The 22,170-nt window shown below is 33.8% G+C and overlaps 1 protein-coding gene across 4 annotated transcripts in view; it reads left to right on the plus strand.

Moving 5' to 3' along the window:
- The window catches only part of HOMER1 (homer scaffold protein 1), a 125,713-nt gene that overhangs the window by 54,729 nt on the left and 48,814 nt on the right, over window positions 1-22,170 (plus strand). For all 4 annotated transcript variants that reach the window (XM_032628310.1, XM_032628311.1, XM_032628312.1 and 1 more), the window contains one exon: window positions 9,472-9,611. In XM_032628310.1, the coding sequence (XP_032484201.1) occupies window positions 9,472-9,611 (140 nt within the window). The remainder of the gene's footprint in view (window positions 1-9,471; window positions 9,612-22,170) is intronic.

Consider the following 22,170-nt stretch of genomic DNA (forward strand, 5'->3'; position numbering starts at 1 on the left):
TGGGATGGAGGGGCCAGATAGAGGAGGTATGGCCTGGTGTGGTTAATTTGCATATCAAAGCCATGCTCCCACCTTAGCCCCCTGCTATCTCTAAGAATTGGCTAGCCAGAAAGGTTTTTTAAGATGTCAAAACATCACAATATACAGAAAATAAAAATATATAAACAATATAGTTTGTTCTACCTGATTTTATGGTGTGTTTAAATCTGACAGTTGGGACGTTTTACATCTCAGCACTGAGACCCAAAGGTTGTAGTTTTTAAAAAAGTATCCCTTTTTGAGATTGGGATTGATACCATGTATAAAATATATAACTAATGAGAACCTACTGTATAGCACAGGAAACTCTACTCAATGCTCTTTGGTGACCTAAATGAGAAGGAAATCCAAAAAAAGGGGGTATATGTATACGTATAGCTGATTCACTTTGCTGTACAGTAGAAACTAACACAATATTGTAAAGCAACTATACTCCAATAAAAAAATAAAGAAAGAAAAAGAAAAGAAAAAGCATCCCTTTTTCCTTTAACAAAATGAGTTAATACCTATTACTTGTCCATTGTAATCTTTCTTCAGTTGGAAGTTAATTACATCTCTAAATAAAATTCATTAAATAGTTACATTTGAGTACTTTCACAAAGGTTTTAATGTAATAATATCACTCATAGAAAGCCAATCATTTTCAGCTTTTTAATAATAGACTTCTCTAAAGTTAATCTTTATTTCAATTGTCATCTTAAGAGTAAGGTTCAGCTTTGTGCTGGGTTCTTCTCTAGAGTGATTGTTTGTTTTTGAAGTGTACTTAGGAGATTTTATAAAAGGAAGGATTGGATATTACAAATGTTTCTGTGGAATATGTCAGTAGTAGCTGATTTACATAAAACTTTCTTAAGTGAGTAAATAGTAATTGCCTTGGAATTTTGTGACTAGCCAAATGATTGGAACATTTTAGAAAATATTTTGCTCTTCACCTTCCTCCCCACCCCTGGCACCCAACTCTGTTTGGTAAACCCTACTGGTATAAATAGTTTTGAGTGTTTTCAGAGGAAAGAAGAGTTCTGTTGAGTATGCTTAAAGTTCATATTTCCTCATAGACTAATGGTGTACTCTGGATTGAAGCCAAAGCTCCATGATACCTCTTCTGTACTTGCAGTGACCTGGAATAACAAGAATGATCATTTTGAAACTTCCTCGAATCTGTCTCCCTAAGTGCTGTGATAATGTAGTGATGCTTTTAAGCATAAAAGCCTATTTAAAATTTAGTACCAGTACACGTTGGGAGCTCCAGTTCCTCAGGTGAATGATGCCAGTGTCACAGGAGGATGCTATAACACATTCAATAAGAGAATACTGAAAAAACTCCAGTAAAATTGTAATGGTTTACACTTTGCCCTTGTACTTAGTTCCTGCTTCTTTAATCATAACTTGTGTTTGTTTAATTGGTCATAAAGTGTTACAAGTTGCTGCTAAGATACCTGCTTCTCTTTGGTGGAAGGAATGTCTTTAAGCCTTTCATCAAAGGAATATATCAAAGATGTTTGTATTTGGAAAGTGCTGTGAAATATAAAGAATAAAGAAATGTCTTAAGTTCGTTAGTATTTGAGAGCCAAAATATACTGACCTTAATTTATCTTTTTAAAATATTTGAAGTCTGATTAATTTACAGAGCCAGAGAAATAGGGGGGAAATGGTATTTTCATTTCTCTTTCCTCTCCTTTCTTTTTTTTTTTTTATGACAGTCCCTTACAGAGGTCATTACTATTTCTGTTTTGAGTCGCATTGTATGACCTTTGGCCACTCTGATTCTATTCAGCTAGAAAGCACAGCTTGATTCTCACTGGTTTAACCCAATCTACTAAATTAACACTCTGTCTGAAGACTAGAATGTTACTCAGGAATTCAGCAAAGTGGGTAGAGAGATTAAATGGGATAATTGATAATAGTAGACACTGAGTTGGTCGTAGCTTTCACTTTTATTCGAGGTGGTATAGCAGACCAGTTAGGTGTATGTATTTTCAAGTCAAACAAACTTAGACATAAATTCTTTTTCTGCCTCTATGTGATCTTGGAAAAATTGCTTAACCCAAGTCTGTTTATACATCTGCAACATGAGTATTACATTACTTACCTTACAGGATTGTTGGGTGGAATAAGTATGATAATGGCAATGTCATGTTGACACTGTCACACAATAATGGCAATAATGTACTCTCTAGAGCTTGGCTTTGATCTGGGCTCTAACCCTTTTTAGTTTTCTGAACTTAGGCATGTTAGTATTTTCTTTAGTCCATAACATGGGAATAAGGATGATATTTCCTTACAAAGTTATTGTGAGAATTAAATAAGGATTACAAAGTGCTCAGCATATAGTAAAGGCTTAATAAATGTTAACAGCTGAGTTTCCAATGTGGCTGTAATGGTGAAGATGATGATGTAAAGCCTTGACATAGTTATTTAGAAAAATACAGATGCCTTAATTGAATAAGGCCTATATCAGAAGCCCCAGGAAGACATGTTAAAACACAAATTGCTGAGTCCCAACCTTAGCATTTCTGATTTAGAAGGGCTGAGCTGGGACCTGAGAATTTGCATTTCTAACAGGTTTCCAAGAGATGCTGATGGCTGTTGATCTGGGGAATCAGACTTTGAGAAATAGTGCTGTAGACAAACCATTCCATCTCCCTAAAGGCTTGTGATGAAAGGAGTCTGGCATTTAGAACAAAGTTGGCCCATTCCCTCTTAGACTCTTGAGCTAAGGTTGTATACTTGATATAAATATGTGGTCTTATCAGATAATCTTCATGTTGTCTTCATCAAGGTAACATCTCTAGGAATGCTTTGAATCACATATTAGTTGTCAGTTTCTTTTGCATCTCTCTTTAAATAACAGACATTAATTTAGAACTTTTCCTCTGTTGGAGATCTTATGTTCTCATGTTTCCATGGGAATATTTTAAATAGTCAATTTGATATAAAATCAAGAGAGATGATTGACTTTAAACTTGAAATTTCTTACATAATTCACAGTTTTTAAAATACTGTATTTCAGTTAACTTGTTAGGCACTTTCCTCAGAATATGCATTGAAGAAAAAGGGGCTATATGATCATTTAATCCACATTTTTCTTCATTGGAGTTTAGAAAAAAAATAATTTTTAGCTTCAGTTGACTAAGACTTTTAAATTGAGTAAAATATATTTACTCCATCACTTGTTTGTAGCCAGAGAAAATTCATGGGCTTTTTTTTTCCATTTAAGATATCAGGTTGTATAGCATTAAATATATTGTAGTAGCTACCTTGATTTATATTTAGTATGTCTAAACCTCTTCCTCAAGATTTTTTAGAATACACTTTATAGAAAAAATGGATTATATGTGTGTGTGAGTGTGTGTATTCAGAGAAAAATAAAGTTTATTTAGCTTTGTTATAAATACCATAATTTTTTAAATGTTCATTTTAACGATAAATTATATTTACTCAATGGCACTGGTTTATTGTAAGTGATTATTAGGCTCTCTGTGACGAGCTGTTTGATCCTATGAAAGTCGGTTGATCTCTTTGGCCATGGTTCTTGAATCTGTAAGGTCAGAGGTTTGAACTATATCATTTCTAAGGACATTTCAAGTGCAGTAAATCTCGAATGTTTTAGATTTTCCTGCTATAAATGGATTTTTTGAAAAGTGGTCTGCAGTAGCCAACTGTTACTATTGTAAACTATATTATTTATATATCTAGCCCACAAATATACCATTAGAATTAGTGAATGCCTATACATTAATATGATGCCTTCTTAGTATCATATGACAAGTGTGGTTTTACTGAACCAAATACCATGAGAACAAGTTTTACAACTTCAGGAAAGGTTCACTAGAGTTCTCTGGATATTTTTTTTGCTCTCCAAAGTAGGGGCAGTGGAGATCTGTGTCTTTAATCCTGTTACTTGTCCCAATGGAGTATTTATCTGTTTCTCTATTGGGTTTACCTACTAGTTATTGGCAGTGAAAATAGAGAGGGAGGGAATAGACGTAATGGTGGACTTGACTGAACTTGGAGGAAATGTTAAGAATTGAGGAAATAGTGAAGGCAAGGGAGAATGGTAAAGCAAGATATTAAGTTAGATGTTTCTGAAACTTCTATTCTCGGTTTGTAGCATGAACTTCAAAGGAGGATATCTACTTCAGAGAATGAATTTCAATCCTATTGGACATACAGGTGAATAGTGTGTAGTTAGAAATTTGGAATTGGAACTAAGTCTCAAGAATCATCAACAAATGAGTAATAGTTAAAGCTGTAGGTGAGAATGATATCATCCAGAAAAAAATAGGATGGAAAGACAGGAGAGACAAGGGTCAAAAATTGTCACTTAAAGATTGTCACTTAAAGGGACTTCCCTGGTGGCACAGTGGTTAAGAATCCGCTTGCCAATGCAGGGAACACGGGTTCAAGCCCTGGTCCGGGAGGATTCCACATGCCGCGGAGCAACTAAGCCCGTGTGCCACAACTACTGAGCCTGCGCTCGAGAGCCCACGAGCCCCAACTACTGAAGCCCATGCACCTAGAGCCTGTGCTCCACAACAAGAGGAGCCACTTCAGTGAGAAGCCTGTGCACCACAATGAAGAATAGCACCCGCTCCCAGCAACTAGAGAAAGCCCACGTGCACCCCCCCAACAAAGACCGAACACAGCCAAAAATAAAAATTAACTAATTAATTTAAAAAGAAAAGATGGTCACTTAAGGAATTTGAGGGAGATATAGGGAAAAACACAGAAGTAGGAAATGAACCAGCAGAGAATGTTAGCACAGAAGTCAAGAGAAGAGCATTTTAAGTTGGAGACAATGACGTGGCAGTGCAGGGAGCAGAGTTCCACTAGGTTGAGACTTTAAGAGGACTTTCAACCTAACAAAGTGGAGTCCACTTGTAAATACAGGGACTGTTGGGAAGGAAGGGCAATGTGAAGCACTTTCTAGAATGAAAGGAGATAGTTAGTGACTTTAGGTTATTCTTGAGGCCAAAATGCTTGGTAATAAGAATAAGGTAACAAATATTTGGTTCTCTTGTATGAGGAGAAAAAGGGTTAGCGTGATAATCTCTGGAGGATATGGAGCTAAGAATTTTTTTTCTGGAATGTATGTGTGGGGGTGACTGGAATGTGTTCTTAAATGAAAGGAAGGAGTTAGAGAAGGAAAAAGAGACGAGAAGGAAGGGATCATTGATGGAGCATTGTGCAGAAGAGGGTAATGTGAGAGGGAAGGGTGGAAACAAATTAACTACTTTATCTGAGATAGGAGGGAAGGATAAAAACAGATTTAGATGCAGATAGGTGTGAGATCAAGGAAGTCTATGCCAATTTATTTCCATTTTTTCTGTGAAGGAAGAGTTAGATCATTCTCTGAGAGGAAGGACAACCAAACAAGAGAAAGCTTGAACAGAGGTTTGAGACTGCTGTTAGGTAAAGAAAAAGAAGAGTCAAGTGGGAATAAGTAAAATTAAAGAATACTCGTCACTTCAAGAGCATAATTGAAGTCAGAGCTCAAAATTATTTTCATGACACTAACCAGCATATTTAACGTATTTTCTCCCATAGCATTTGGCAGCTTGGGCACATGAGAATAGGGAATGATGATATGAATTAGAAATTGGCAAGATGGGTGTTGTGGAAGGTAAGGAAGCCCAGAAGTTGGGATGATGCTACTGAGAATATAATTGAGGTGATTGACTTTCTATTGCAGGCTGGGTATGGAGAGAAATAAAGCCAGGTTGAGCCTGACAACTAGCATAATAGCAGAGGGCCAAGAGGATGTAAGTCTTGATGAGGTTGAAGAGCAGGTGGAAAGGGAGTGGGACAGGTTGGGAGGATAGGAGGTTGTACAGCATAAGCCCTCTTATCTGTTGGAATCAAAGCCAGTAGTTGATGAGTTAATCTAAAAAGTCAGTTGAGAGGCCCGTGCACCGCGATGAAGAGTGGCCCCTGCTTGCCACAACTAGAGAAAGCCCTTGCACAGAAACACAGCAAAAAAAATTAAAACAAAAACATCTTAAAAAAAAAAAAAAGTCAGTTAATGTAAAGACTTTTTTTTAAAAAAAGATTCTTTTACATTTATAAATTAAAATTCAATAATATTATGTTTCATTTGTTCACTAGTATTTTGATTTAAAGCTGAAGGCTTTTCTTTGATTGTTAATCTTTCTTACATAAATCATACCAGTAATTGATCGTCTGCAATTTCCTGAGTTTTTTTCTTTAATAGAGCTAACCCTTGACACTCCATCCTCCTTCTATGGCACATACACCTGAGAGTAGGCTGGTGACACCACCCTGAAGGCCTGGCCTGGAGTGAGGGCCAACCTGATTTCTTTTCCATGTGATTCAAGATATTTCTGGAGCTTTTTGCTTTTTGCAGGAGGACTTTCTTGCCACTTCATAAATGAGTAGAGAGAATTCTTAAGCACTTTCTGAATCTTACATCATTGCTCAGGTTCCTTTTTTATAGAGTGGTCACATGTGTTAGTTTTGGCTTCCTTGATACTCTCTCATATTTTAATATGCAAACTTTTTTTTCAATTTGACTGTTATTTTTCTTTTTCAGATTATTTGTTTTGGTGTGGGGTGTGAGGGAAATTTCCCAGAAACAGTGAGATGTGAGTTTTATTTTCTCAAAATAAGGATGGAGAGGTGATAGAAGTTGATTAAATCTCAGTTTTTATTTATATTTTACACTTTTAATTTTTTTATCAACTGTGATCAAAGAATATATTATTTGATAATTTTTTCCTTAAACATTTACCATAGAAGTGGCTAGCCATATTAGTTTAGGAATCTCTTTCTAAAGAGGAATTATCCTACTTTCTCAAAAGTTTGTAGTCTAATAGATATATCTCCATGCTTTTTATTTTAATGTTTGATTTAAAGATATAAAATGCAGGTTTTATGAAAGTTGGGGTCTTTAAGGAATAACTAAAGTGGAATGTTTAGGAAATTACACAAAATTTTAACTAAAAAACAACTAGATGTTTGGAATATGTTAAATAAAACTAGTTTCGCAGTGCTATTTTTAGCATATGTAAAATTTCTAGAAGGTTTCACACAACACTTGGCTACCTGTGCGGCTACCTAGTTGGAATAGTTAGAAGGCAAAGGAGTTTCATTTCCCTTATGTACTGTTGGAACTATTTCTTGTTCTCTTGAGCAAATGTTAATTTTTTTTTAAAACATCCTTAAAAATGAAATATGCTTTGGGCTTTTGTTTTCATTTTAGGTATAGTGTCTAGGGTAATTTCAATATGCCTTTTGTTAAATATAGCTAATAATCGAGCTTTCAGAAGAAAAGCTTGCTCTGTTGAGATGCTGGAATTGTTGCAACCTCTATCCCTTTCTTCCTTCTCTCCTTCTTAGCTTGTCTCTAAGAAGAGTCTACTTCAGTATCATCAACAGTTATAGCCTCCCCAACACCCATGCCTCATAATCTTTCTTATTTCACCCCAGAAGGTAATAAGAACCAGAAATCACACTAATCCTCCTCTGACTCTTTCTTTTAATCCTAATCTACTTTTGGCCCTCACACTCTTATCAACCAAATCTAACAAATCCTTAGTTGCTAATACTGGTTATGCCCTTTCAGGTTAACAAGGTAATTTTTTCTGTTATCATTTCCACTGAATTAGGTCTTGGCCAACTTACTGTTTAGTTGATTGGACAGTCAACCTTGATTATTTTAGTTTGGCCTTTCTTGGAGAAAAATGTTCCCAATTTATTGAAACCAAATATGAATACCTCATGGTCTCTTACTGGCTGCTTAAACTTTTTCAGGCTAATTGACATGGTCCATACTTGATCTAGAGATAGTCATTTTGGATACTGTTCCCTCAGTAGGATCTGACTTTGTTGTGAAACAAAATTTCATGTTTTCACAGTATACTACAAACTATTCGTACACTGACTATCAGTTAATAGAAACAGTAGATTCAGAGGAAAGATTTTTTTTTTTTTTTTTTTTTTTTTTTGCGATACGTGGGCCTCTCACTGTTGCGGCCTCTCCCGTTGCGGAGCACAGGCTCCGGACGCGCAGGCTCAGCGGCCATGGCTCACGGGCCCAGCTGTTCCGCGGCATGTGGGATCTTCCCGGACCAGGGCACGAACCTGTGTCCCCTGCATCAGCAGGCGGACTCTCAACCGCTGCGCCACCAGGGAAGCCCCAGAGGAAAGATTTTAAAAGAATGAAATTAAAGGTCAAACTAGAGATTCCATTAATAATTGAAAAATAGTTAAGTGAGGATGTGGAATCAAGAAACTAGTCTTTTGGTCTTTGATAGCTTGTATAATTTATAGCACTATGGTAGTATTAGTTAAAATATTTAAATGTAAAATAAAACACATACAGCAATATAAAACCAGAAGCCCCCAAAAAGGAAGTTGGTCTCACCACATTAATATCAGTATTTTCCATATTTCTTTCTAGTGCCTCTTCACGTGCAATAATTTTTATGTAAAGTATATAAATTATCATAATCTAGATATCTCCTTATATTCTTTTTTCTAGTTATAAGCATTTTCCTATATGACACATATTCTTATTTTTATTTGAGAGGAAATCTTAATATTCTTTCAAGTTGACAAATATGACTATCCCCAACTACTCCCCTATTGGACACTGATGTTTTATTGTGAAGTTTTATTGGTCAGAGATTGCAAGGGGTCTATCAAGCTGCTCTTTAACAGTCTGGTGCTAGGACCACCCCTGGTTACCAGGGTTATCAAATGACCCCTCATTCTGACTTCTAATATCAAATTTAGATAATCTGATGATGGCAGTCATAAGAGTAGGTGTCAGGGTGACCTTTGTTTTAAATCCCATCTATTTTCCGGTGGGATAAACTAAATTTACCTTGATAGAAATAAGACAGGAAATATTGCAAAGAGAAATAATTTCATTATGAGTAGCAGGCAAGAAAAGCTGAAATACATTATATATAATGTGCTATAGAAATATTTCCAGTTACTTTTCTAAATGTCTCTTGGAATTGAAAGCTATGGCAGATCAAAAAAATTGACTTGTTGAAGATTTCGTTCCCTTTCTCTTCCTACCCTCCCAAATAAAAAATAAAATCTTCTTGCATTTTTGTCCCATCTTTTTTTCTTAAGTAATTAGTTGAATATTTTATTTTAACCAATTAATTGCTTATATAACCTAAAAGTTTTTCAGTTCTTTGAAACTACATTTCTAAATTGTGTTATGTTTACATTTTTAAATTGTATTGTTTCAGTTAGTTTTCTTGTGCGTTGCTTTGCTTTAAAATTTTTTCTCCTTCAAATTTCATTTTTACGTCTTTGACTCCAATTTCAATTGAAATAACTATATTTCATAAGTAAGCATACATCAGAGTCAGTTTTAACTTTTAGATGATCTTGTGTATTTTAACAAAAGTGTAACACTTTTTTATCCCCACTCCCTTTTTCTTTTTTTTTTTAAAGGAATCAGCAGGAGGGGATCTTCAGTCTCCTTTAACACCAGAAAGTATCAATGGGACAGATGATGAAAGAACACCTGATGTGACCCAGAACTCAGAGCCAAGGCCTGAACCGACTCAGAATGCATTGCCATTTTCACATAGGTACAGATTCAATTCAACCATCATGATTAAGTAAAATGTGTAGAAACTTACTTGGTTTCAGATAAATCTTGCAAAGTTACAACCCTGAGTGAAAATTCCAGGTCAGACTTTTTTTTTTTAACTGTTAACCTCAGAAAAGTTTTAATAATTTATAGTTGCCTAGATGGACTGGAGTGGACATTTCCATTACCTTTGTAGAAAAAGGGCTACTGAGCTAATTATAGTACAAATTGTTTTTCAGTGAAACAACATATTATTGCAAATCTCTTTTACTTATTTCTTAACCCAGCTCCTAAAAAGCCCTCTTTGTTAACCTGGTTTCCATTTTCATGTATGTTCTTGAGGGTTATAAAAATTTTTTTAAAAAAATAGGTTTCCTATTCTGAAATTAAGCTTTGCCAGTCTTAGAGGTGATCTCACTGTATTATTTCAAAGAAGAAGACAAGTTATTGGTGTAACTTCCAGCATGGACCTGTTAATGTTAATGTCAGGTTCATTTTTGCACACCAACTAACAGGAGATAAATCTTCACATGCTTCTGAATTTTAAAGAATTTGATACTTTAAAAAGATGCACTTTATCCTAAATATGTTCAAAACCAGTTACATTAATTATTGGCCATATTGTGGTATTTTTAGGATGTAAGGAGGTCTGTGAAACTGTAAATGTAAACAAATATCTCTCAGTCATTGTCTTAAAGTTAATTTTTATCCTTCTTTGGAAACTTTTGACCTAGATAATTTTAATTAAAATTCAGAAAAAAGTTTTCCTTTGTTGTGCATCTCTTTGGACCAGTTCAAAAAGATCAAATTCTTTAGCATCTTCAGAAGAATTGTGAAGTGAGATATTCTAAACTCTCTTTTTCATGAGAATTTTAATTTTGATTTTATTGGTTGAATATTAGGGGCATTGGACTAAACTTATTAGAGACTAACATTGAGGGACCTCATAGTCAGGCTGAGGAAGAAGAAGGAATTTGTTAAAGAGTTTTTTAGGAATGAATGGGGAAAAACTCTTTGACTATGAGGCTATTCTAATATGTTCCTAAAAATGGTAATAATTTTGCATAAAAGAGTTAGGCATATTTTAGAATTTTCATAGAGGTAATGCTTTAACTATTGCAGTATAAGTGTATTCTCTTTTCTGTAGCTAAAAAATGACTGAACACATGAACATTTTTGGTTCTTCCAATCTGAAGACTATATGTTTACATTGATTTGTAAACCATACTGGCTTTTAAAATACGCAATTACTACTAAAGAGCAATGTGATTCATATGCAGTTTTAAAAATATTTGTGTTGAAGGAAGCAAAAATTTCTTTCCTATTATATTTAACACGTCCAATTAATAAATAGATGTAACTACACTGAACATAATTATAAACTTGATTTCTTTGGCTAACACTTAAACAAGACGTGCATTGGATACTGTAGCATTATGAAATAAGAACTTTTGTATTTATCACTTGTAAAAGCTATTTCTAGTTTACTTTATGTACCTAAAATTTTCTGAGTGTTTACTATTTTGCAAATCCTTAGTGTTTGGAGTTATTAACTGTAATTGGTCATCTATTGATTTTCTCTGTTTTGGGGAGTCAAATAGGAGGTTACTTTCTTTGATGTGAAGGTACAGCTTCTTTGACTACTGGAATATATAGATTAGCCAGGGAGATATTTGAGTTCTGAAAATGACATTTAACAGGTCAATTTAAGCTTTTAATTATGTTAAAGGCATTATATAATCTTACAGTTTTCTTATTATTTAAAAAACACTTCAGCATAGGATTTTAGAAGACTTATTCTCTGAACTTGTTTTTACATCAATCAGTATCAATGAATATTCTCCTTGTTACTTGATTAAAATTAAGATTTCTACCTGAGATAGAAAATTGAGTATTTTACAGCTAATGTTAGAACCTCAAAATAACAGAGGGCACCTCAGAGATGGTGTAATCTAGGATTTTTCAAACTGCAGTGGTTTGAAATCAACTTAGGTTATTCATGGCATTCTGAAAAAATGAAATATAAAATGAAACAAGTAACACCAGGATAAAACCCACATTAAGAGATGAAATTGTGTTTCAGTAACATACATATTTAAGTGTGGGCTGGATTATAGGGTAAAACGTCAGAGTTTGAAAGCATGGGCCTTTGACACATCCCAGAAGTTAGGTGATTTGTCCTAGGTCATACAGTTCATTAGTAACAGCTTTAGAACTACAGCTCAGCTCTTTTGACCCTACTATGTACTGCCAGTTAGTTAATAGTGCATTTTAGTCTAATCCCCAAAACAAGCACATTGTTGTGTCAGGAAGTTAATAACTGTTTCTATTTTGGGAGAACTACATAGAAATAAGATCAGTGTTTCATTAATGAGAGACACAAAGAATATTAAAATAATTTCTATTCAAATCTGAAACTCACAAATGTTTAAACTTGATACACTATCCTTTTTTCCCATGGCAGAGAACATTTAAAGTCTATGTTTTTAAGTCTTACTTATACTATTTATTTTTGTCTTTCTTCCTTAGTACTTATTTCAACAGAAAAGAATGAATAGGAAAAAAGATACTTTGCCAACATTCCTCTGTTCTGGTTGATACCATTTTATTGCTAAATTAGGAACAAAATCACTAGAATATCTGTGTGTTTTTTGTTTTTTCTTTTAAAGATGGAAGGATATAGGGAACAATGATCTAGTCAGTCAAGTTGATTGAGTTGATTGTAGTAATAGCTACTTAGCAAGCCAGCTTGTCTCTTCTTAAAATTTAAATTTTATACCTGAATCTTATTAATTCATTAATTAACATAACAAAAGGAAACCCTGATTTTCATTTGGTCCTGAAAATTTAGTAATGTGTTTATAGTTTATTTACTCTCTGTAAACTTTATTTATTTTTTAAAAAGTATTACTTAACTTTAAAGAGAAAAGCAAGATTTGTTTGTTAGTCTTTAAACTAACACAAATTTTCAAGTATATTTGAAAGAGATAACACTATAGTGAACTCCCATGAGCACGTCTCCCAGCTTCAACATTTAGGAAAAAATGGCCAGGCTTGTTTCTTTTCTAATCCTACCCACTCTTCCACTTTTGTACTATTTTTAGAGCAAATTCCAGACATATAATTTCATCCACAAATACTTTTTTAAAATTACTTTTGAACTTTTAAAAAACTTATTTACTAAGCTAGTACAACTTTTTATATTCCATCTAACTCACTGGCATTATAGAGTTACCTTTATTTACTCTTTTCTTTGTTTTTTTAAAAATTACACTGCTGAACTAAATTTTAAAATGTATGGACTGCTCAATGCTTAAGTCAAGTGCTATATAGTACTGTGTTGTGTCCTTGTTATAAACTATGCAAAAACATTCTCATTGAATAAGTTTAGATAACACTTTTTTAGTATATTTATTTAAATGCTTTTAAAAGTCTAGAGATGTGTAAAATAGGAAGATTATGAGGATGAAAATGTTTACTAATTTCTTTGGGGAAATGGTAATAAATTTTATCTAAATTGCTATTTTTTCTTAAAAAATATTTTTTTAACCTAAATGATAATATCCTTTTGGGACTGAGCAGGTGTACACTCTGACCTACTGAAGTGTTCAGGGCATCCTTTGAGACTGTAGTCTTAGATTAGCTATATGGTTGACCCTTGAACAACACAGGTTTGAACTGCGAGGGTCCACTCATGAGTGGATTTCTTTCAATAGTAAATATTACGGTATTACAGAATCCGCAGTTGGTTGAATCTGTGGATGTGGAACCACGGATGCAGAGGACTACCTGTAAAGTTATGCATGGCTTTTTGTCTGCACGGAGGGTTGGCACCCCTAACTCCCTGCATTGTTCAAGGGTCATCTGTATACTAAATAAAATGACTACTATATGCTTGATAGTATTTATATATATATGGAGGAAAGTTTTGTACTCTGATTCGAGGAGGGATTTGCTTCATAGCATCAGCTGTCTGGAATTTACTTGTTATTTCTTAATGAATTCTAGGATTTTTAAAAAAGATTTAAAACTATCTAAAATTCTCTTGGAAATAGTTAATTTTATAGTTTCCCAGCGCTGTTAGAATGTAAAACTGAAATATAATACTGAAAACTGAAACTTTTTATTTTGTTCATTGTGAATATATGATCCTCAGATATATAGTGATATATTGATAAATAACTGCTGTTATCCTATTTTTGAGAGTTGAAAGCAGATATGTGTATACAGCAGTAGTTCGTGAAGCTGTTTTTGTACTGATAAATTTTCAAAAGTTTGATTATCTTAATGGAAAATAGGCTGTTTTGAGCACTAATTATATTTAAATTCTTCTAATGTTTAGATAATGTATTCTCATGGTGCTGCTAGAATTTATGCATTTTGGGGGTTCTGCATGTATCTTCTATTCTGTTAAAGAGATTTTTTTTTCTGCCACTTTGTGTGTTTCCAACAGATATTCATTAAAGGATATGTGTAGAATCATCACTCCTTACTAGGTTGATTTTGCTTTAAAGCAGTATAACTACAATTTTACCATAATCTGGGTGGGTTTATTCCATTTGTATTTAATAGATTAATTTCTTCATTTATTATCAGAGCTTCCAAAAGCTACTACTTTAAAACTGTGACTAGGGATTTTTGTAATCTCAAAAACTAAATTTCATTGGAAAATATACACACCATTTTAGTTATATGTTAAAAAAACAAGCAGTATTTTATCTTGAATCAAATATATTTTGTATGTGCTTTGAAGATGATACAAACAGGAAAAAACTGAATGACTATTAAGAGCTCTGGGGTACTATATTCTCCACAACTGTGCCATTTGTCTCTCTTTTTTATGGATAGTAAGCAAAACTTACTATGAAGCAAAAAGATTATAGTTATGAAGTATAATAGAAATAATTTCTGTGGATAACTCTTGTTTGAATAAAATTGTGTATAAAGCTGGAGGTTGATTTCACAAGAAGTGCCTTATCATTGATAAAATTGCAGATGAAAAATTTAAGTTGTAGGATTCCCCTTATTATTAATTACAATTGACTTGAATATTGTTATTCCTCTACCATTGAACCTCAAAATTAGAATTAGTTTTAAAAAATTAATTTGAAGGCCAAGACAATTTGTGAGAGATCGCAACTAAACAATTTGGAGATGTCAGAATTTCCTGTACCATAATTGTGAACAGATAGCATTTTGTAAGAGGTGCTGTGGTAATTTGGCAGTATATATAGGTCTGCATTTTCTGGGAACTAAGAAGCAGTTCATGTGTTTTTGAATAAGGCACAGGAAAAAATACAGTTTAGTGACCAAGACTGTTTATTAGGTTTTTAGGTATGTATACTTAAATTTCCTATCTTAAGTTTTTAAGAACTAATTTTTATTCTATTTTAATGTCTTCTAAAAGATTTTGAAGAAAATATAAAAATTTGCTAATGCATTTTGTTGGGAATTATCACTTAATATGGATTGTTTGCAAGAAGAAAAATACTATTCGTATGAGATAAGGACATTGCTAACCGACCTTCAATAGGGATCGGTCCCTTGCCCTTCTTCTTCTCTGCCTTACCGTTGTAATTAATGGGAAGAATTTTCACCAGTCCATCCCTAGTGATTGTTAGTTTCTGTTTTCAGGATGATTGGCTTGAAGTTAGAGGTGTGATCATTCACAGTGGAACAGATTGATCTTAGGTTAATTATGACCTTTTTCCCATGGAGGGCTTCTAAAAATTCTTTTTTCCTTCCATTTCTGTTCTTAGAAGACCATAGTGGGGCTTCCATTGGAAGGGAGGTGTGTGATAACAGTTCTGCTCTAGGACTTAGGGAAAAATACTCTTCCTTTGGATTTGGCTTTCTATCTTTCCTCTTACTAGAATAGTAAGGGACAAGATGAAATAGTGAATGTAGGCAGAGGCCAAGCAAGTCACATAAATGTGTGAGGTTTGTGATGTGTATGACGGTATGGAATTGTGAGGTCTGTGGTAAGGTGGAATGTACATGGTTCATCTGGAGATACTAAAGTTTTTAAAAAATAAGGCCAAACAGAGAGATGAGGATTAGATGACCCATCTGGTTTCTAGCTTAGACTTTCAAAAGAAATCTTTGTGATTTACATATGGTTTAGTCCAAGGTAAGGATTTTAAGCAAATTCCCAGCTAGTAATATCCGTTGGCATGATGCCTTATTAAATTCTTGGTGGTGGTATTTGGGAGGATATGATTTGCAAATTTGGAATCCTGGATATTTGCTCTTTGTTGACATATTACTCTGATAGGTGTTATTACTACTCTCAAACAGAAAAATCTGACCATTGTCACTTTTCTCCTTAAAATATTTCAGTGGCATGATGTATGTAGACTCATCCATGATCATCAGATGAGACTTCCCCAGACTCATCACTTTGTGATTCTGTAGTAGTTACTTGCATTTGCTTGTAACTACTTAAAACCAAGCAACCATGCTATTGCTCATCTGCAAGTCTTTGCTCCCTCGTTTTTGCAACGTTCTCCCTTCTCTTTAGAGTCACTGCATACACACACACACACACACACACACACACACCATACTTCCTTGCACCCCACCTCTGCCTCTAACTTGATCACCAACTGGTGAACCCTGGTATATCCTCAAGGTCCAGCATCATCTCCTCCAGTAAGCTCTCTTTCATGTCCTCAGACTGAATTATGTCTCCTCTATTAAATCCCTTTTGCCTCTAAACCAACATATACAGGTTAACATTAGCTTTTCAGTGTCTCCTGGAACAAGGGTTGTGCTTTATTCATTTGTATCACCGGTGCTTAGTACAGTAGACATTCATTAAACATACGAAGGAAACAATTTCCCTCACAGAAATTGAGTATATACTCTGCCCTTGGTACGGTGCTTCAGTCAGCTAAAGTTACACCTACAGTTTCATAAGACCTTGAAGGTAAAATGTAAAACTAGTTATATTCTTTGAAAAGCAATCACTCTTGTCAAACTTAAGACTTGAGTTTAACTGACTTAGTCTAATTTTCTTCAAAATTTCGTAGTTTGTGTAATGAAATGTTAAAGATAGTGTTATATATAATAACAGTGTTATTAAGTACCTAATAATGTGAAAGATACTAAAATGTGCATTTTCAATGTAATGGAATCATTTTTCATCCCTTTCTTGAGAATAATTTTTATTTCAGAAGCAGTGCAGAGTAATTCAATGATGTAGTTTCTGTGGAATTAGGCAGTATTCATATTCTGTGTTTTTAAAACCAGTTAGAAGCAAACTGTGCTTTTAAAAATATTATCTCTTATAAAGTTCAGCACAAGTACTTACTATCTGACTCAAAGAAGTGAATTTAGGGACTACAGATTTTTTGAAATTGAGAATTGTACTATGTACATTTGGCAAAAGTAAAGATGGAGACCAACTGTTGCTTTGTGGGATAACACATTTCACAAGGAAATAAGCTGACAAGTAATTCAGTGAAACGTATTGAAAGTAGTCCTGTTCCAGGGACTGTCTTCCTTGTAGAGTATGTAAAATGTGAATACAACTAAACCATTGAAATACGTGTAAATTTTACTTTTATTTGTTTATCAGTTTGCCATTTTCCTTTAACAGTTTAGATTAGCCGTATATTCATTGTAGACAAAATAGTTAATCTTTTTGACGCTGGCCTAAATTGAAGTCTAATTGTTGATATTAGAACTTTGGATATAGAAGGAACCTCCACTATTAATAGTCCAGCTACTTCATTTTACAGAAATGGAAGCAAGTCCAGGGAAGAGGTATTCAGCATCACTATTTGCTGATGGCTAGATAAGACCAGAAAGGACTCCAGAGTCAGTGGTCATTAGGGTCCATCCTGGTTGTGGCAGCTCTCCTTCTACTAAACTCTAAGAGGGTTTGTTTTCTGTATGACCTTTCCGATACTCGACGTCTCAGTTTTTAATCATTGTTGAACGCATATTTAACACCACTTGCCAAATTCCCCTGCTAGAGTCTTAGCTTTCGGCTAAGCCTTGTTGAGTTGTATTGGTACAATATTAGAATTATATTGGTACCAGTATTTCTTGGTAGCCCATATTGTTTCTAGTCATTTAGGCATGTAAGAGATGAGGAATAAATGTGTTGCATAAAAATATGTGTATGCTCTTACTGTTACTGAGATGACAGAAAGGGGTAAATAAATTGGTGCAACTTGATCATTAGCATCAAAAACATACCATATACTAGGCAGGACTAAAAAAGATACTGATATAAAGAATAATAGGTTTACCTTTTTAATTCTAACGGGGTCTACTTAGCTATTAATATTCCCATTAATATTGTTAATAGCAGTTTTATTGAGATACGATATACATACTAGACAATTCACCTGTTTAAAGTGTATAATTTAGTGATATTTTGTACAACCAAAATTGTACAAGAGCTTCTGCAACCATCACCACAGTCAATTTTAGAACACTTTCATTACCTCCCCCCAAAGCCTGTACCAGTTAGCAGTCACTTCCCTATTTCCCTTCACACACTTCCTGCCTCCCCCAGTCCTAGGCAACCACTAATCTACTTTCTGTCTCTGCAGATTTGTCTGTTTTGGATGTTGTGTATAAATTGAATCACATAATATGTGGTCTTTTACGACTAGTTTCTTTTACTTAGGATGTGTTTTCAAGTTTTATCTATGTTGTAGAATGTGTCAATACTTCATTTCCTTTTACTGCTGAATAATATTCTATTAACCCACTCATCAGTTGATAAACATTTGGATTGTTTCCACTTTCTGGAAGTTCCACTATTGTTATGAATAATGCTGCTGTGAGCATTTGTATACGAGTTTCTGTGTGGACATACGTTTTCAGTTCTCCACGTATATACCTAGTAGTGGAACTGCTAGGTCATATGGTAATTCTATGGTTAACCTTTGGGAGGAACTGCCAGACTGTTTTGCAAAGCAGCTGCACCATTTAAAATTCCCACCAGTGGTATATAAGTGTTCCAGTTTCTCCACATCATCATCAACACGTTATCTCTTTTTTATTATAGCCATCTTCATAGGCGTGATGTGGTATCTCATTGTGGTTTTGATTTGTATTTCCTTGATGGCTAATGTTGAACATCTTTTCATTTAGTTATTGTCCACTTGCATATCTTCTTTAGAGAAGTGGCTACTTAGATCCTTTGCCCATTTTTAATTGGGTTGTTTGTCTCTTTGTTGTTGAGTTGTAATTACTTATATATTCTAGATGTTAACTCATTATCGGATAAATGATTTGCAGATATTTTCTCCAATTCTGTGGGTTGTCTTTTTCACTTTCTTGATGGTGTTCTTTGTAACACAAAAGCTGTTAATTTTAATTAAGTCCCATTTATCTTTTTTTTTCTTTTGTTGCCTTTGCTTTTGTTGTCATATCTAAGAAACCATTGCCTAATCCATGGGCACAAAGATTTACACCTGTTTTCCTTGAGAGTTCTGTGATTTTAGCTCTTATGTTTAGATCTGGCCAATTTTGAGTATTTTTATATATGATGTAGGATAGAGACCCAACTTTTTTCTTTTGCATGTGGATATCCAGTTATCCCAGCATCATTTGTTGAAAAGACTGTTCTTTTCCCATTGAGTTCTCTTGGCATCCTTGTCAAAAATCAGTTGACCATAAATGTTTATATCTGAACTCTCAGTTCTATCCCATTGATCTATCCTCATGCCATTCTTCATTATTGTAGCTTTGTATTAAGTTTTGAAATTGGGGATGTGAGTTCTCCAATTTTATCCTTCCTTTTTTAAGATTTAAGATTATTCTGACAGTCCTGAGTCCCTAGGATTTCCATGTGATTTTTGGATCAGCTTGTGAATTTCTGTAAAGAAATCAGTTGGGATTCTGATAGGAACTCCATTGAATCTATAGAAAAGTTTGGATGGCCATCTTAATAATGTTAAGTCTGTCAATTCATGAACATGTGATGTTTTCCCACTTAGCTCTTCAATTCTTTCAACGGTGTTTAGTTTTCAGAGTATAAGTTTTGCATTTCTTTTGTTAAATTTATTCCTAAGCATTCTTTTTGATGCTGTTATTAGTGGAATTGTTTCTTATTTTCTAATTGTCATGATGTATCTAGAAATACAGTTGATTTTGTAGAGTGATATTGTGGCCTATAAACTTGTAAAACTCAGTCTTAATAGTTTTTTCGTAGCTTCCTTAAGATTTTCTATATACAAAATTATGTCATCCACAAATAGAGATAATTTTACTTCTTCCTTTCCATTCTTGATGTCTTTTATTTCATTTTCTTGACTAATTGCCCTGTCTAAAACCTTCAGTACAATGCTGAATAGAAGTGACAAGAGTGGACATCTCCTTCTTGTTCCGGATCTTAGGGGGAAAGCTTTCAGTCTTTCATCGTTAGGTTTGCTATTAGTTGTGGCTTTTCGTAGATGCTCCTTATGATGTTGAGGAAGTTCCCATATATTCCTAGCTTTTTAGTGTTTTTTCCATTAATATTTATTCTGATTGGTTAATGATTACCTCCCCTCAATTGGTAGCTTTAGGAAACTATGCTTTGACAAATGTAACCATATGCTTTCCTTACATGGAATTGTTCTTAAAAGGAAATTTTTTTAAATTAATTTTTTTATTGGAGGTATAGTTGATATACAATGTTGTGTTAGTTTCTGCTGTACAGCAAAGTGAGTCAGTTATACGTATACATATATCCAATCTTTTTTAGATTCCATTCCCATATAGGTCATTACAGAGTAATGACTAGAGTTCCCTGTGCTATACAGTAGGTTCTTATTAGTTATCTATTTTATATACAGTAGTGTGTACATGTCCATCCCAATCTCCCAATTTATCCCTCCCCCGCTTCTCCCCTTGGCAACCATAAGTTTGTTTTCTACATCTGTGACTCAGTTTCTGTTTTGTAAATAGGTTCATTTGTACCATTTTTGATAGTTTAAAGGAAAAAAAAGAACTCGATTTACGGGGAAGAATTTTCCTTATAAAACTGTCATTAATTTTTAAAAGCTTATCACTAGGCTTCAGTTTTCCTATCTAAAAATATGAAACCTTCCAGTTTTCTAGCTTTTTATCTCCAGAATATGTGAAGCAGCTTTTATAGACAGTGGGAATGGTGGTACATTTACTTCTTATCTGATTTTGTAAGTGATATAGTTGACTTTTTTCTTCATGTTTTTTAATTAAGAGAAAACAACTGATTAAAATGCCCTTTTTTTTAAGAAGAGAAAGAATGTAAATAGTCTTTTTAAAATGATACTGGATAAATCATGGCATTATTTCAATGACTATAAAACATGTCCTTATTAAATATGAATAGAAATACACATATTAAGTTATTCATTGCAAATAACTCTGATTTCTAGTGTAAATATTACTCTTGAAAAGACTAATCCTGCATTTTTTCCTTATTGCATTATAGAAATGTTAGCTGATGATTATTTTAAATGATCAGTTACGTGATCAGTACTTGTTTTACGCCAGTAGTGTTCTACCTAGTTTACCATGAAGGAGTTGTGTTTCTGGATGCATATAATCTAAAAGAGTTTTCAGCATAGTTGTACATTAACCTTTAAGCAACATAAGCATGTTATAATCATGCCGCAGGACATTTTAAAGCCTGCCTTTGCATACAAAGTAGAAAATTAAGTCACTAGGTAAATTTAGTCAGATTTTTTTAGTGTCATTTACCAGGGGAACCAAAGTTTTTTTTTATTAATTTAAAAATCTTAACAATAAAATTTCTCCATAATACTTAATATGAAACCTTAGACACAGTTATATAGAGAGATTTCCTTCATAGCTGCTTTGGCGTCTAAAACATGAGGTTTATGGAAAAGCATGTTAGCAAAAGTGACTTTAGAAAGTATATATGATCCTTTGGGTTAATAATTTTTTGTAATTGGGTCATTTCAGGGTATGCTTTACTCACAAGCTAACTTATTATTAAAGAGACGACCTGAAGCCTCTCTGGCTCTACGAAATAATAGATTTTTTTTCCTCTAGAGATATAGAGAATGAATATTAGTAATTTGTTAAATTACAGGAAGAAACACATCATTGGGTATTATCTGAGTGCACAAACACTGCTATTGTATAGTAGCCATACCTTTTCAACTTCTTTTAAAAGGTGTAGCTAAGCCATTCTGTCATTATTACATATTGTCAGAAAGTCTTAGTTTCCATAGCAAAGGAGATGTACTTTATCTTACAGATCTCACAATCCATGGGACCTACTAGGTGTCAAGCCCTTAACTAGTACTAGACATATATTACATTTTGGTTTTTTGGAGAGAAATAGGTATCTTGGGCAGAAACAATAAAGAAGAAAAATCATATACCTAAATGAACTCATTTCCCTTTCCCCCGCTTCCCGCTTTAAGAAAAATTTCTGTTTGAACATTTTTTATTTTTATGGAAAAGCTGGACCCCTTACTTCCTTACATCCTTATACCTGCTGGATAGCCTACTTTTACTTTTTTTGGAAGTCAGACAAGATCAGTCCTCCAATTTGGATTTTTTTCCTACTGCGGAAACAAACAGTTTTCCTTGGTAGCTGA

The sequence above is a fragment of the Phocoena sinus genome, chromosome 3, assembly GCF_008692025.1.
Source record: "Phocoena sinus isolate mPhoSin1 chromosome 3, mPhoSin1.pri, whole genome shotgun sequence".
NCBI lineage: Eukaryota > Metazoa > Chordata > Mammalia > Artiodactyla > Phocoenidae > Phocoena > Phocoena sinus.